The sequence below is a fragment of the Chenopodium album genome, chromosome 5 (genome assembly GCF_948465745.1).
Source record: "Chenopodium album chromosome 5, dcCheAlbu1.1, whole genome shotgun sequence".
Lineage (NCBI taxonomy): Eukaryota > Viridiplantae > Streptophyta > Magnoliopsida > Caryophyllales > Amaranthaceae > Chenopodium > Chenopodium album.
Window position 1 is genome coordinate 72,172,230 of NC_137838.1, and position 15,238 is coordinate 72,187,467.

The following is a 15,238-nucleotide window of genomic DNA, read 5'->3' on the forward strand; positions in this document are numbered from 1 at the left end:
TTGCCCTATATTTGATACTTTGGGCGACAAATTATTTTCGTTGCCCATAATATTTTGGGCAACGAAATTAATCGACGCCCATCTTTGCCCCAATGGCCCAATATGCGTTGCCCATAGTACTTTGTGCAACAAAGTTACTCGTTGTCCATATTTGTCGGTATCGATCATATGCTTTTTAATAGGGTCGGGTGTTTTTATTATTTTCTTACTATGGGTAGTACAACCTATTAAAAAACAAATAAATCTGAAAAATGAATTCAAATACCAAACATTTTGAATAATTATTATATGAAATAGTTTAATTTATAAAAACATATTAAGAAAATGTGTAAATTATAAGATAATCCCACTTTGTCAACAAGGTACATGATCCTTTAATAAATAAATAAAATAACACTAATTACAAACTTAATTACATCGACCCCTTCTCAACGCTGCTCATATATACCACCTTCAATAGTTGCGATCATCCATCTTTCGAATTCATTGCTAGCCCATGTTATTCCTATGTAAGTGAAACATAAGTTAGTAACATCAAAATAATTATTGAAAGCATCCGATATTTTAGTATATAAATCATGCAATCATTTTCACAAATCTAAACTTTATTACACAATAGTATTAAAATTGCTGCATCCAAAAATATATACTAGTTATTTTCACCTTGCGAATGAGGATATATCAAAGGCGATGCAAGAAGAATTTACATTTCCTTTCAAAAAAATAATATACCTTTGTCCTACAAAATTTGAGACTCAACATACCTCAGAAAAATTCATTCCAAATGATAAAGCATACCTCACGAAAATTAATTGATGATGAACACGGGCCTCCACCCAATGCTTGCCTAAAAAATCCACAAGCATTTTTCCTGAATCTAGAATTCGACACTCAAAATGTATACTACTAAGTTGCCACAGGATCAGTTATAGGTTTGGTTATGTTATCAGGCTATAGGTCAATCTTTTTGACCTGAGCCAGACCAACGCACAATAGATATTGACTAGTTATATCAGGTTTTTAAAACCGGTCTATATTCAGAAGAAGCTATAAATTTTGTGACTGGCTCGGAATTAAGCTTGGTACTAAATCAGCTCAGATATGGAACAGGTTCAGTCTTAGGTGCGTGGTTTCATAGCTGGAGGTCGATAACTTGATTACAGATGTAAATCTGTATTAGTAAAGAAGCTAATATGCATATGCCCAAAGATCCCAATAATAGAAATCAGATTTATAACCATTTATCCCTACATCACACAACAATATCTTTGAACTGAAAGGGTATTTTATCAGTACTCTAACACCAGAAAGCTTGCACAAACAACGACTAGAAACCTATTCATTCCAAGCAAAGCATGTATTTGTACAAATAATAACTTGCTCATATGATATCTACTCATTTTTCAGAAACAGAACCTAGTCAATAGTCATACAAGGGCAAATGAAAGTCCACAGACTTTCAACCTGCCTAGGAATTCTCAGGAATCCCATCCTCAAACAACTGTATCACATCAGAAAGTTTTGGTACAGCGAGTTATTTAGCAAATTACATGGGAATAACTTCATCTTCCGCCAGTAGAGCTTGTAAGTTACCAAATCTGATGTTTCTAAAACTTCCTCTGAAAATACAAGTAATGCAAAACCAAAGTTGCAGATAGAGGAACACAAAGGCGAGAGGGGATTCTGCATACTCAGCCAACAACTTAAAATACATATAGTCGGCTGATCAGAGGAGTCAGCTATTAACTCTACTCTTTCACAGGTTCATATAATAGCTCCATGCACTTATCTCCAGTTAAAGTTGTGGTAATAGTCAGGACAATGAGATGAACACAGTCGTGGTAAGGAAAAATAAAGGACGATAAAATATGAAGCAGAATCAACCAGCAGTGCTTCTCAATGTCCTAATGATAGTAGGCTTGTAAAGGTCGAAAAGAGGCAACAAAAGAAAAGAAGGAAAAGTTTGAGGTTTAAGGATAAGACACGTGCTATGCTAAAAAGGATGTAAGAAAGAACTCAAGGCTACAGAAACAGTCAGGCTCTACAGAGGAGAGTGATGGGGATGATGATAGACACCATAGACATAGTATACAAGGACTAGGTCCAATTCCAAGAAAGAGTCAGATCTTGGAGATATTATATTTTACATGTTTATAGAAGTGAATTATATTTGACTACATACTCCATCCAAATATTCAGTATGCTTGCTTCATAAACTTCATAAAAAGCTAATAGACACTACCAAGAACCATAACAGCAACAACACGCAACAACATATTTTTTTGATAATAACTAAAAATATATATCTCAAATAGAAGATGAGTAAGTGTCATACCTAAGTTGCTCAAACATTTTCATCATATCATCTCTGAGCTTCTTTTCACGTTTCTGAGCTTCTATGTTGATTCTAGATACGGTCGCTTTAAGCTCATCATTTGATGCTATAAGCTCTTCATTTGAGGTTCTAAGCTCTTCATTAGATTCCTTCAGGGATTCAATCTGAGATACAAGTACACCCTCACGTGTTGTGGAATCCTCTTTTAATTGTTGAATCTCAGCCGATAATTCCACTCTAACTTCATTAGTTTCTCCTTCAACTCTTCTTTTCTTAGGTGGACGAGCTCCAGGACCAAGTCCCTTGACATATCCAGACTTTGGTTTGAAAACCTCTATGTATGCTGCTTTGACACTTAGTGTATCTTCACCATGCTCTTTCACTTCTTTTTCATGAAGGTTTCTAAGCGCTTCATAGTCTTTCTCAGCATTAGGTTCAAATCCCTTGTCTTTATGCCTAGCATATTAATTCAAGCACAAGAATAAACAACTCAATTCAATGATTTATAAAATTTAAAAAACTTATATAAAAAAATACTAAAAAAAACCACCAAGGGACTATTGATTACTTTTTAGTTTTCTCAAATAAGGTGATGTACAGAGGATCCTGTTGAGTTTTAAGTGGATTATCTGATGATCCTTCATGTTCTTCACTACCTTGAGTTTGTTGCACATTCATCTACATTTATGATAAGCAATGCCAAATTATACAATGAAATGTGATCAGTGCTCAAATAATAGTTACAGTCCAAAAGCTAGCAGAACTAATCTACCATGAAATTATTCATTTGCACCACTTTAAACAAATTATTATATAAATCATTGTAAAAATATAAAAGCCGTACCAATTCATGGAAAATTCTTGCGGTAGACCTTGCACCATTTGCAGGAGTTTCAGTTTGCTTAAGCTTATTATCCGTGTTAACTTTACTAATACGCTACAAGCCATAAAAAAACAAGGCACTATCAGATTATCATAATATAAATTCAACTAATGGTCAGGTAAAAAAAGAGTCAAATGGAATTTTACCTTTTGCTTTTCATCATTCCAATACTCACATACTAGCCATGTCCATTGGTTAGCATCAATATTATCTGGTCTGCCATTTATAGCATCTGCAATAGACTTGTTTCTAAAGTATTGCTCTTTAAGCCTGAATCTCCAATGTTTATAAAACATGGAGCACTGAAAGCTCAACGCATCAGTAACATCAGCACCAACAACTTTATCAGGTAAATCATATTTAGCCTGCCAACGTAAATCATAATAAATATGCATCCATGCTAAACACATTCAAACATTTTTCATGGTCTCAAATTTCCAAAACTTACTCGAATCTTTTTATACAGCCTCTCTTTTGCACCTGAATCCATTTTAGCCCAATTCCTGTCATGAATAAAGTAAATTTAGAGTCATGAAAATTAAATTTAGCAGCATATATTCAAAAAACTTGTAAGTTATATCACATACAATGACTTGAGGGGACAAAATTCTTTCACCCAATTGCTACAATCACATATGAATTCATCTGCCTTTTCACCAACCACCCGTCGAAGCTCATCCATGAAATTTATTTTAATCTTTTCTTCAGAATTAGGATTCCACATCTTAGTAACATATTTCTTACCCCTAGTTGGCCCACGCCTCTTACGATCAGGAAACTTTAGTCGATGTTCAGCTTGTTCAAGCCTTCGTTTCTCCCGATATGTCAATCTTTGCTCTCTGGACTGATCACTAGTTGATGCTTCTGCATCATGCTGCTGCACCTGATTCGGTTGTTGTTGCTGCCCCACCATCTGCTGTTGTTGCTGCTGATGCACATTCTGCTGTTGTTGCTGCTGGACAGTTTGTTGTTGCTGCCCCACAATCTGCTGTTGTTGCTGTTGGACAGTTTCTTGTTGCTGTTCTGCATTTTGTTGTTGTTGCTGCTTTGTATTCTGTTGATGCACATTTTGCACATGTTGCCTTGTACTTGACGCTTGCCTTGTCTTAGGCAACTGTGATGCATCCCGCTGCACTTGCTCAATTGCCATTTTCCTATAACAATTTCTTGTGCATAATATTAGTGATATTCAAATAAGTATAAAAGCAGCATAAAATTATGAAAAACTAAACTCCATCAAATCCAATCTATGTAAAGCAACATATAAATGAAAAGACTTACTCAACAAATTAGCAGTTGCATTGCAATGGAGGGAAGACCCCAAACAAGAGAAAACAAAACAAGAAAAGCAAACAAATTGAGAAAAGAAAGCTGCTACAAAACAAAGAAACTAACACAAAGAACAGACTAAAACAAAGACTAGAGCTAGTTTATGTCAAGTGATTAACTTGTCACCATATGAGCTGAAAACCACTAATGTATAAAAATAGATTTGCAAATTACTAACTAAGAGCAACAAAGATTTGATTATAGATTGTAGTAGCGCCTAAATTGCAACATTCTCCGCATGTGCTGGGTAACTGCAATTATACCAATACAATATATTTATTAATGAAGAAAAAATGATTTAAGTGGCTCATTTACTTCATTTTAGTTTAGAAAACATCAATTACCAGAAACTAAGAAGGGGAATCTGTAGAACTATCGCTGTCAGATTCTATATCCTCAAGATTCTCATCTATCTCATGCACGCTAGAGCTTGTATCAAGATCGTCTTCATCATCCTCTTCACTTTCCTCTTCTTGCTCATCGTCATTATCCGTGTCAACAATGTTATTAGTACATTCTAAGATGACCTCTGCATCAACCAACTCTGGTTCAACATCATCTCTTACCATATTGATTTCCTCATCACTAAGTGCAGTGAACTCTTCAAGGTTAGTTGCTCCTTCTTCCACAATATTCCATAGATCTTCATTTTGTTCAGCGTCTTCATCATTAGGGAAATCAAAAAATTTACGTGGCTTAACTTTAATTACATATTTCTAATGTCGCTCATCATGAGAAGAGATAAAGAAAACTTGTTCAATCTGAAAGGCTAATGCAAAAGGTTCATTTGTTTGCAATGTACGAGAAACATTGACAAGCGTAGACCCAAATTTGTCCTTTTTAATCCCTCTTCCGTCGCTGAATACATCAAACCACTTACACCTAAACAATACCACCTTAGGACTTGTTCGGTTTTCTAAGGCATCATACTCCAGAACAATAACTTCATCTAAAGTCCCGTAAAAGTCCTTCCCTCCACTCTCTGCATCCCCTAATACAACAACGCCACTATTTTGGGTTTTTCGATGTCTTTGACGCTTTTTAGTGTGAAATCTAAACCCATTAATAACATATCCATCAAAAGTTACAACACGCTTCATTGGCCCTCGTGCCAAGCACAATAATTCTTCTGTAACTCGTTCATCCTTATCTTCCCAAAGTTGTATAATCTAATTATTTTCAATATAAATACAAATATGAATATATGTGCAGAATTTAATGTATTTATGTGTGTGTGTGTGTGTATATATATATAGGAATAAAGCACTATCTTACTGTATTCTCAAACCACTTGCAGAATTCAACATCTCGATGGCCTATGTCATTCTCACACTCACTACGAACAAAAAAAAATGTTTAGCAACATTTAGTCCGTATAATCGTATAATAATATAATTATAATTTTATATACTTACTCAAAAAAAGGTTGTGCTTCTTCACAATTCTGCAAAACATACAATTGAGCTTTTCTCCAATCTTCAATACTCAATTGCTTTAAATTTGGCTTTCCCAATGTCTTGCCGGTGTTATAAAACACCGAAAGACTATGAAGTTGTGGATAGTTCATATCCTCATTTCGATCTAAACGATTGAATTGTGTCTCAATCTTAGAGAGATATCTAGCACAAAATACTAGTAATTCTTTCTGAATATACCCTTCGGCAATTGATCCTTCAGGATGCGCTTTGTTCCGTACAAATGATTTAAATGTCCGCATTGCTCTAATAATAAAGACTAGAATAAGTGTAATAAAATTCACTTTATTTTTAGATATTTAGACATAAAATAAATTAAACTTACCTTTCAAATCGATACATCCAGCGATAATGCACAGGTCCAGCCAATTTTGCTTCTGTAGCTAAGTGTATGGGAAGATGAATCATCACATCAAAGAAAGCCAGAACAAAGATACGTTCTAGCTTGCATAATGTGATTGCTATATTTGCTTCCATTCGTTCCAAGTCGGCTACTTTTAAGGTCTTAGCGCAAAGCTGCTTAAAAAACAAACTAAGCTCTCTTAAAGGTTCTAAAACTTTTTCATCTAAGACACCTTGAAAAGTCGGGGTAAGCAAATCTTGCATGAAAACATGAAAATCATGAGTTTTCATTCCTATGATTTTTCCATCTTGCAAAGAAGCACATCGAGAAATGTTAGATGAATAACCATCGGGGAACGCTAATTTCGATAAAAATGTGACAATTTTCCTCCTTTCATGTAAGGTCAAGTTGAAAGGGGCTCGCGGTATTTGATACTTGTCCCTTACTTTCTTCGGTCGAAGATCATCGTGCATTTTCATGGCTTCTAAATCCAACCGAGCATTTACAGAGTCTTTGTTCTTTCCAGGTAAGTCAAGCAATGTGCCTAATATATTTTCACAAACGTTTTTTTCCACATGCATCACATCCAAGTTATGTCGAACTAACAGATGTCTCCAATAAGGCAATTGAAAAAAAACGCTAATCTTTTTCAACTGGTGAACAATATATCTTTCGCCTCTTTTTCGTTTCCCTTTATTATCTTTACCAAATTCCACATTAGGGTATCCATGTAGCTGCTCCAAAGCATCATTCCCTGATAATGGATTAGGTGGTGCGCACCTTTCAACTTTCTTACTAAAGAACCTCTTATTAAGTCTCCACTTATGATCTGGTTCTAAAAAAACACGATGACACATATAACACCATTTGTGGCCATGTTTCAACCATTCGGAATTTGTGTCTTTGTGGCGATTAGGGCAAGCCTTCGCCCCTTTAGTGCTCCAGCCAGACAAATTGGCATATGCCGGGAAATCACTAATTGTCCACATTAACACTGCTCGCATATTAAATGTCTCCTTACTATGGGCATCAAAGGTTTGTACCCCACTCTCCCATAATTCCTTCAACTCATTTATCAAAGGTTGCAAAAAAACATCTATGTCATTACCGGGAGATTTAGGACCGGGAATTAATAATGACAACATCATGTTGTCACTTTTCATGCACATCCAAGGAGGTAAATTATAAGGTACTAACATAACAGGCCATATGCTATATCTACTACTCATGTTCGCCCCGGGATTGAACCCATCACTAGCTAAAGCCAAGCGTACATTACGTGCATCTGCAGCAAATTCGGGATATAGCTCATCTAAAGACTTCCACGATTTTGAATCTCTTGGGTGTCTCATAATACCGTCGTCATTATCACCAGCATGTCCTGTATTATGCCACCGCATGTGCATTGCTAGCTTGGAGCACATGAACATCCTTTGGAGCCTTGGAATAAGTGGAAAATGGCGCAAGACTAATTGAGGTACTCGTGTTTTTCTATGGACACCCTCATCTTCATCATCTGAATTCTCATCATCTTGAGAAATATCCTGCTTCCATCTAGGTGCTGAACACTTAGGACATTTAACTTCATTTGCAAACTCCTTTCTAAATAAAACACAATGGTTGACGCATGCATCAATCTTAACATAATCTAACCCTAGCGCTTTAGTATATTTTTTTGCGTCATAAGAGCTTGAAGGCAAATTGTTATCATAATTAAACGCCCTATGCAATGCATTCAATAACATTGAAAAAGACTTATCACTCCACTTGTTGCTAACTTTAATGTGCAACAATGACATAATAAACTCCAATCTCTTAAATGTTTTACATCCCGGATACAAGTCAGCCTCCATATCCTCCACTAATTTTTGGAGCAACATAGGAGTTTCACTAGTGCCACTACTTGATCCTATATCTGTGGTTCTTTCATTTTCATTGATTGATGTAGATTTTATAGAATTCCACGCGCTTGTTGCATCGAAAACAAATGGAGCCATGTCATCAAAAGGACGATCCTCACTCTCATTATCTGAAACCTCTGCTACATACCCTTGATCTTTATTTTTATCAATTTTCTCTACACTTTCTCCGTGACTCAACCATGGGTTGTAACTACGATCAATGCCATATACTAGCAAGTGACATAGCATATTTTTACGAGTTTGTGACATAACCAATCTACAGTTAAGACAAGGACATTTCAACATTGTTTCGCCACTTATTCCCCTAAAAGCAAACCGTAGAAATTCATTAACACCCACTATGTACTCCTTTTTTTGTCTATCCTTTACACCATTATGATTCATCCAACTTCGATCCATATTCATTCTTACAAACAATAATTAAAAAAAAAACATTAGCGACAAAAAAATGATCACATTAGATAGTTTAGCTATTAACCGTGTGAACAAGAAAATCTTACATCATCAGATTCATCACAAAAACAAACATACCAACACAAGTGATGAAAAATTTGGAGGTTTTAATTTTTTATATAATAGGAACTTCAAGTTAAACTTGAAACTTTATTACTTGCATTATTTATATTGGTCTGTTAAAGTTTAGACTTTAGACTAACTAATACTAAATCTTATGGAATGATGCCGTGCCAATTTAATTGTTTCTTAAGACATTTCTAGCTAATTGAATATTATAAATTTGGTTTAGTGTCTAGTATAACGATATCTGAATTAAAGGGAAATATATCTTTTGAACCCTCTAGATGTAAGATACCTAATTATCAATGCAAATATTAATATGGTTATTAAGTTATAGTTTTAACTTTTTTTTGACACAAAGTTATAGTTTTAACTAGAATGAGATTGTATAGTGAAAGAATTATGGGGAATCTTTCCTTCCTCAATTCATTAAGCATCCTTGGCTTATATACAAGATTACAAGCGTGAAGTTAGGCAGAGTATACAAACTGATTAGCTAGGAATTAGCTAGAGTATACAAACTGATTAGCTCTAATTAAGGGATACATCTAAAGCTAATTATACTCATAACATATATAACAAATATAAAAAGTCAGAATATATCCCAATATATTCTAACATATAGTTTAAAGATTCTTAACAGGCAGCAGCTCAATTTTTAGGCAAAGACAGCTCAATTACATCAATCTCATTCCATTTTTAAGTATCAAAAGATTGTGCAGGTAGTCAAGTTATCCATCTTTTCTTTTAATACTTTAAATTAGACCCACTGTATGAGAAAAATCCCAAGATATGTCCAACAGAATGAATATTATCTATGCAAATATTAATCTGATTATGTAAATTACATGTAATGATCATTTTAAGTATTGCCTAGATATAAAGTATAATCAATCAACTAAAATTGCAAGAAATTCTCAATGAAAATCACAATAAAATTGTAAATAAAACAACAGTACAATTTAGTACAAAATTAGCAAGAAACTAAACATATCTGAACCAAAAACACATAATCGCAACAAAATTGAAAGAGAATAAACAACGAACCAAAACCATTGTTAACAGGATTCATTGATTAATCAATCGACTTCTATAAAAACGCTCAAATTTCCTATAATTCGACAAATAAAATGGGATTTCTACCTTGCATGTTAAATCAATCGACTCACATAGCAGATTATATCAATTCAAAGACCAAATTTCACCCAAAAATGTTAAAAAAAAAAAAAAAAAAAAAAAAAAAAAAAAAAAAAACCGAATTTGCAGATGCGAATTACCTGAATATATAATCTTTAGATGCGAGTGTAGTGTAAGATTTTGTGTGCCGCGTCGGAGAGAACCAGACTAGATCGGAGCGGCCACCGAAAAAACCTGATTTGAGGAGAAGATTAAGCAATTAGAGGTAGAGTACGAGGGTTTCGTTTTAGGGAGAAGATTGAATTAGAGGTGAGGTGGGAGTTGAATACCTGATTAATTAAGAGTAGTTCATTTTTTTTTTTTAATAGAATTAAGAGTTCATTAGTTTGGGAAAAACCGCGAGAGAACCCTATACTAATTTGTGAACGTGGGAAATTACAAAATAAAAATTAAAATTTCCGCCTTATTTTTAAGTTTTGGGCGACTGTAGAATTAAATTAATTCGTTGTTTTATTAAATTTGGGCAACGAAAAACAAATTGGTAGCCCATATATATATACTCGTGGCACAAAAGTCATATTGGGCTACGGGATTGTATTTCGTCGCCCAAAATATAGATTTGGGCAACGAAATTGAATTAGAAGCCCATATTAACATTTTTGTGCAACGACAACATATTTCGTTGCCCATACTAATGAAGTTCGTCGCCCAAACCCGTTTTTCTTGTAGTGTATTACGACGGAAAACGACGCATGCATGATCCTAGTATACGATCATAAACAATATAGTGCATTACTCAAATACAAAGTGTGTTCAATGACTCAACATGTGAGATTAGGTGAGTTTATTAAGACTCGTGGTATGATCGCATGACTAGACATGAGGACGTTGTAAAAACAAAGGACCCAATGACCAAATAGCACGGAAGACTAAAAGACAAACTAACTTGATTAATTTTGTCCAATTTTAATGTTTATGCTATTTACTAGGTGAAAACAGTCCATTGGTAATCATTAGTCATAAATAAGATCAACCACAATCAAAGACAGAGAACACATGTTAAGGTTAGCACAAAAATCGATAGTAACTAGGAAGATGACTAGTATTCTAGAAGAGTTAGGACTCATGGATATAAAAAAAATAAAAATAAAAATAAAAATCTATAATCCAATATTATACGAGTTGACACGGATTAAAGTACTTGTCTAAGACTAGTTTGACACGAAAAAATATAAAAATAAATAAATAAATAAATAAAAAAGTGACTCTAAAAAGAAACCTAAACTGGACAGGCTGTAGTATATCGGTTATAACTTTTGATCTGTGACTCTGATTGTGACAAAACCATTCCAAATGAAAGATAAAACTCGGGGCTACAGATCCATAGTTGGCACGACACGTAACTCTTTCTAGAACTCCAGCTATGACCAAAACAAGTTGACTCTTGTGCAGGATACGAAAATAAAAATCCGGGTTGACTCAAATTTAAAAAAAAAATCTATGACTCGACTCTAAAAAAATAAAAAGGGTTTGATAAGAGAAAAAAAAAATTAATTAAAAAAAGTCAATAAAAAAATGCACATATAAGCACATCGTCAAGCATGATGCAATGAATTTCGCAACCTAAAGACAAGTTCTATGTTCGACTATGGTCAAGCTTATTTGGGTGTCAAAGGGTACCATGGTTAAGAGTTTGGACGCGTTAGCAAGGCAGCCTCCCTTGAGGGTGTATTCCAACGGGCGGCTCCGCGAGTTCGTGATGAAATCGAACTCGGCTCCATGGTTTAGGTGGATTTAAAAACTCGGATGAACCCTTATTGTCATGAATGTTTTCGGGTTGATAGAGCATAAATCCCCCGGGCTAGCCACATACGTAGAACACGTACTATTGTAGCAAAATAGGTAACCTAAAAAGTATATGCATATGTAACAATGCCAATTAAATCGCAGGAATACAATTCAAAAATCTTTCAAGTCTCATCCACTCATCTCAATTAAATACCGATCACTCAAATCGATGAGTAACCAAGAATCCTCCCTAGTGGAGTCGCCAAATTGTAGGCATCGCTCGAAGTGCGCCTACGTTAAAAGCATGTGGTGAATATGCTTGGCACTCATAGGAAATGAGAATTGACATAATACAATTAGGGACAAGGAAAGTAGGGAGCCGCCAACAAGTTTTTAAGGAACTTGTAAACCGTTCACAGATCATAAAAGGCAACCACGATAGGCAACAACGATTGACCCGTGAAGGTTACACCCCATTCATAATCCATGATATTACTAACTCCATATGGTTCGGAACCACGAAAGGAGGATCGGGGATGATGGTACGAAGTGAGTCACGGAGTCACATTCGCACGTATTGGCCTCTACTCGATTCTTATAGTGAAAAGTGATTCATGCGATCTCAAAGGCATACAAACAAAGATTCAATTTGTTCCAAACTATTATTATGCTAAGTTGGTTTAATATTAATGCAACACATAATTCTAAAATATTAGTGATCACTTGATTTAATAACAAGATTAAAAAGGAACCTAAACCGGTTGTCCAAATTATCTTATTAGGCGTGATTTTCAATTACATATTCCCTTTAAACATGCAATATGGTGATCATAATAAAAATAGAATTAACATTAATATTGGAAACAATTTAACAATTAATTGTTATTCAAATCAAATATAAATAATAACCCTAATCATGATACTAGCAATAAGAATAAAAATAAGAGTAATTATAGTGATTAATTACTCACTTTCCGTGTTTCCTTAAATTGCTACATCATGAATAAACTGTTAGTAACTTCAATAAAAAATATAAATCAAATGAAAATTAAATTAAATAAAGATTTGATTTGATTTGGTCCAAACCCTCAGTCAATTATACCTTTCACGCCTTGGTTAAAGTATAGAACTTCAGGTATTGTATGGACTCCTTGGAGTGCTTAAAGGAAGGAATAGTAAAAGAATGGGGAGGCTAGTGTTTAGGCTAAAGAGGGAGAAAGAATGATTTGATGATCAAGCTTTTTGATGCTTTTATTGGAAAAGGGGATATATGACCTCTATTTATAGAGAAAAAAAGAAGGGTCGAAAAAACAAGATAAGATCCGAATTAAATCGGAATAAAACTCGATAGACAGCAGTTTTTGCGGTTTTTGTTTTTATCATATATATTGATCCAGATATTGGCATAAGATGAATAAGATATCATTGGAAATCTCTTGAAGTCTAATTTCTAACCCAATTAGAATCAGATTAAAATATTTTTTAGAAAAAAAAGATATGGCCGAAATAGTGAGACGGTGTCAGTTTTGGATAGAGTTTGACATTTTATTCATATCTTTTCCGTTATAGCTCGGAATTGATATTATAATATATCATTGGAAATATAATTTCAAGGGCTATCCAACCATATAAAATTTGGATAAAAAATATAAGGCACGAAAATGATATCCGTCTATCTTTGAATGTCTTTCAATTTGGATAAAATTAGGACTTTAAAAAAAACAAGAGTTTTATTCAATTTCAAACTCTTTAATCTTATCTTTTAAAAAAGGATAATTAAGATCTTTTAGAAACTTGTAGAAGCTTCCAATTAATCCTAATTGGTTTAGGAATTGGATAAATCATTTGGACCCTCCACATGATCATTGGGTCGTAGGTAAGATGGGCTTAGGTTCGGTTTGGGCTTAGTTTAATATTTTGGCCATAACTTATTCGTTATAACTCGGATTTGGGCTTATAATATATCGTTGGAAAGATCTTTTAAAGCTCCATATAAATATTCAATCATTAGGCCCAGATTATGGACCAAAATAAACTGAAATAAACGTTTTTATAAAAAGGACACGAAATGAATGATTTTAAAGGACACAAAATGAATTATTTTGGGTTTAAAGGCACGAAAAGAGGAAAATAAGTTATGGTTTGGGGAAATTGGCTAGGAATTGGGTTGGTTTATGAAATGGAAACATGGATTTAAGCACTCCAAGATTAAATACTAAACCCGACCAATAATGGCGGTGAAAGGATGTTCATCATCGGATTTGGTTTTGGGGAGACATTTTTAGGTGTCTACAAGTGCACAATATTCAAATTCCTTAAGTCAACGTGTGTCGATTTGATAGTATGATTGCATCTCATGTCGTGATCATATTAATCTACAAATCTTTTCTTGAGAAACGGAGTTAGAATTACAAAACAAATGATTACTTTGTAATACATTTGAGTACGGCCATACATTTTCTGAATTCTCCCTCGTCAAGAGGCGAAGACACATTTCTAATCAAATAGGTAGACTCAATCCAATCTTGTGGCAACTAAATCTCCCACTCAAATCATGAGGTAACTAGGAAACACCCTTTATAATCTCCAGCTACGGGAAGACGTTTGAATGTACACAGTTACATCAATCATTGAATGAAATCAATGTTCCACTCATGTCAAAGGAATCCACTAATATAACAGGAAGCTCTATACTTGAGCTTCAAAGTAGGTCTATAGTTCGATCATGCATCATCCATGCATATCCATGTGATTGACCGAGCTTCACTACGCTCCTATAGCCCAATAAACAATGCTATCCAATCAATCTTACATGCTAGCTAGTCCATTTATTGAAATCATTTATGTCCAGTTTAATGATTCCGAACTAGGAACTTAAATATATATGACTTTAGTTCCCTTGTGGGGTTTCATTCACCAGGTTATTTAAATAAATTAACTTGATGAGCCCATCAATCCATAATTATTTTGGACATTTTATTTAATATTGAAACCATGATTAAATAAGAGAAATGATAAACTTCTGATTAAACATAATTCTTTAAATGAATGTATTACATATGTAATAAGTTTTTCTCAAAACAAATACAACTTAAATTAGATCATTAGCTTCAATCTAATTGCACTAGTATGCTTCTCATGCTTAGGAAATGGAAGGGGTTTAGTAAGTAGTGTTCTTGAGACATTCTCATAAACATGAATTTTGTAATTTCTAAATTTTATAATAATATTCACCTCCATACACTAAGAATTTTTCCTTCGTCCTTTCGCAAGGAACTTAGGAATTTCTAATTTTGTATTCCAACATTACATTAGATTTCGATTGAAATCTATCATCACTTGTCTTTAAAACACGTGAATCAAATAGACGAGTATAGTCCATGATATGCATGATGCATCCTTCGCAAACTGCATAAGGAGCATCACTCAAAACATTAATTTCATCAACCTTTCTCAAATTATTGAATCTTTAATCAATGTGTCATGTTACATGGGATTGAAACTCCTTTC

At 34.1% G+C, this 15,238-nt stretch overlaps 1 protein-coding gene across 1 annotated transcript; it reads right to left on the minus strand.

Annotated features, from left to right (window-relative positions):
• Positions 1 to 4,897: 4,897 nt before the first annotated feature.
• Positions 4,898 to 8,692, minus strand: LOC145633107 (uncharacterized). The gene is made up of 5 exons (XM_081685400.1): positions 6,348 to 8,692; positions 6,005 to 6,268; positions 5,823 to 5,883; positions 5,350 to 5,716; positions 4,898 to 5,208 (listed from the first exon to the last, which is right to left on the minus strand). The coding sequence occupies exons 1-5, from the start codon at positions 8,690 to 8,692 to the stop codon at positions 4,898 to 4,900; spliced, it is 3,348 nt and encodes a 1,115-aa protein (XP_081541526.1).
• Positions 8,693 to 15,238: the final 6,546 nt, after the last annotated feature.

Excerpts from the sequence above, each read along its gene's own strand:
- LOC145633107 (XM_081685400.1), bottom strand. The coding sequence starts at position 8,692 with ATGAATATGGATCGAAGTTGGATGAATCATAATGGTGTAAAGGATAGA. Across the intron at positions 6,269-6,347 it reads TGGATGTATCGATTTGAAAG|AGCAATGCGGACATTTAAAT; the intron begins GTAAGTTTAATT and ends CTTTATTATTAG. Across the intron at positions 5,717-5,822 it reads GCAAGTGGTTTGAGAATACA|ATTATACAACTTTGGGAAGA; the intron begins GTAAGATAGTGC and ends GAAAATAATTAG.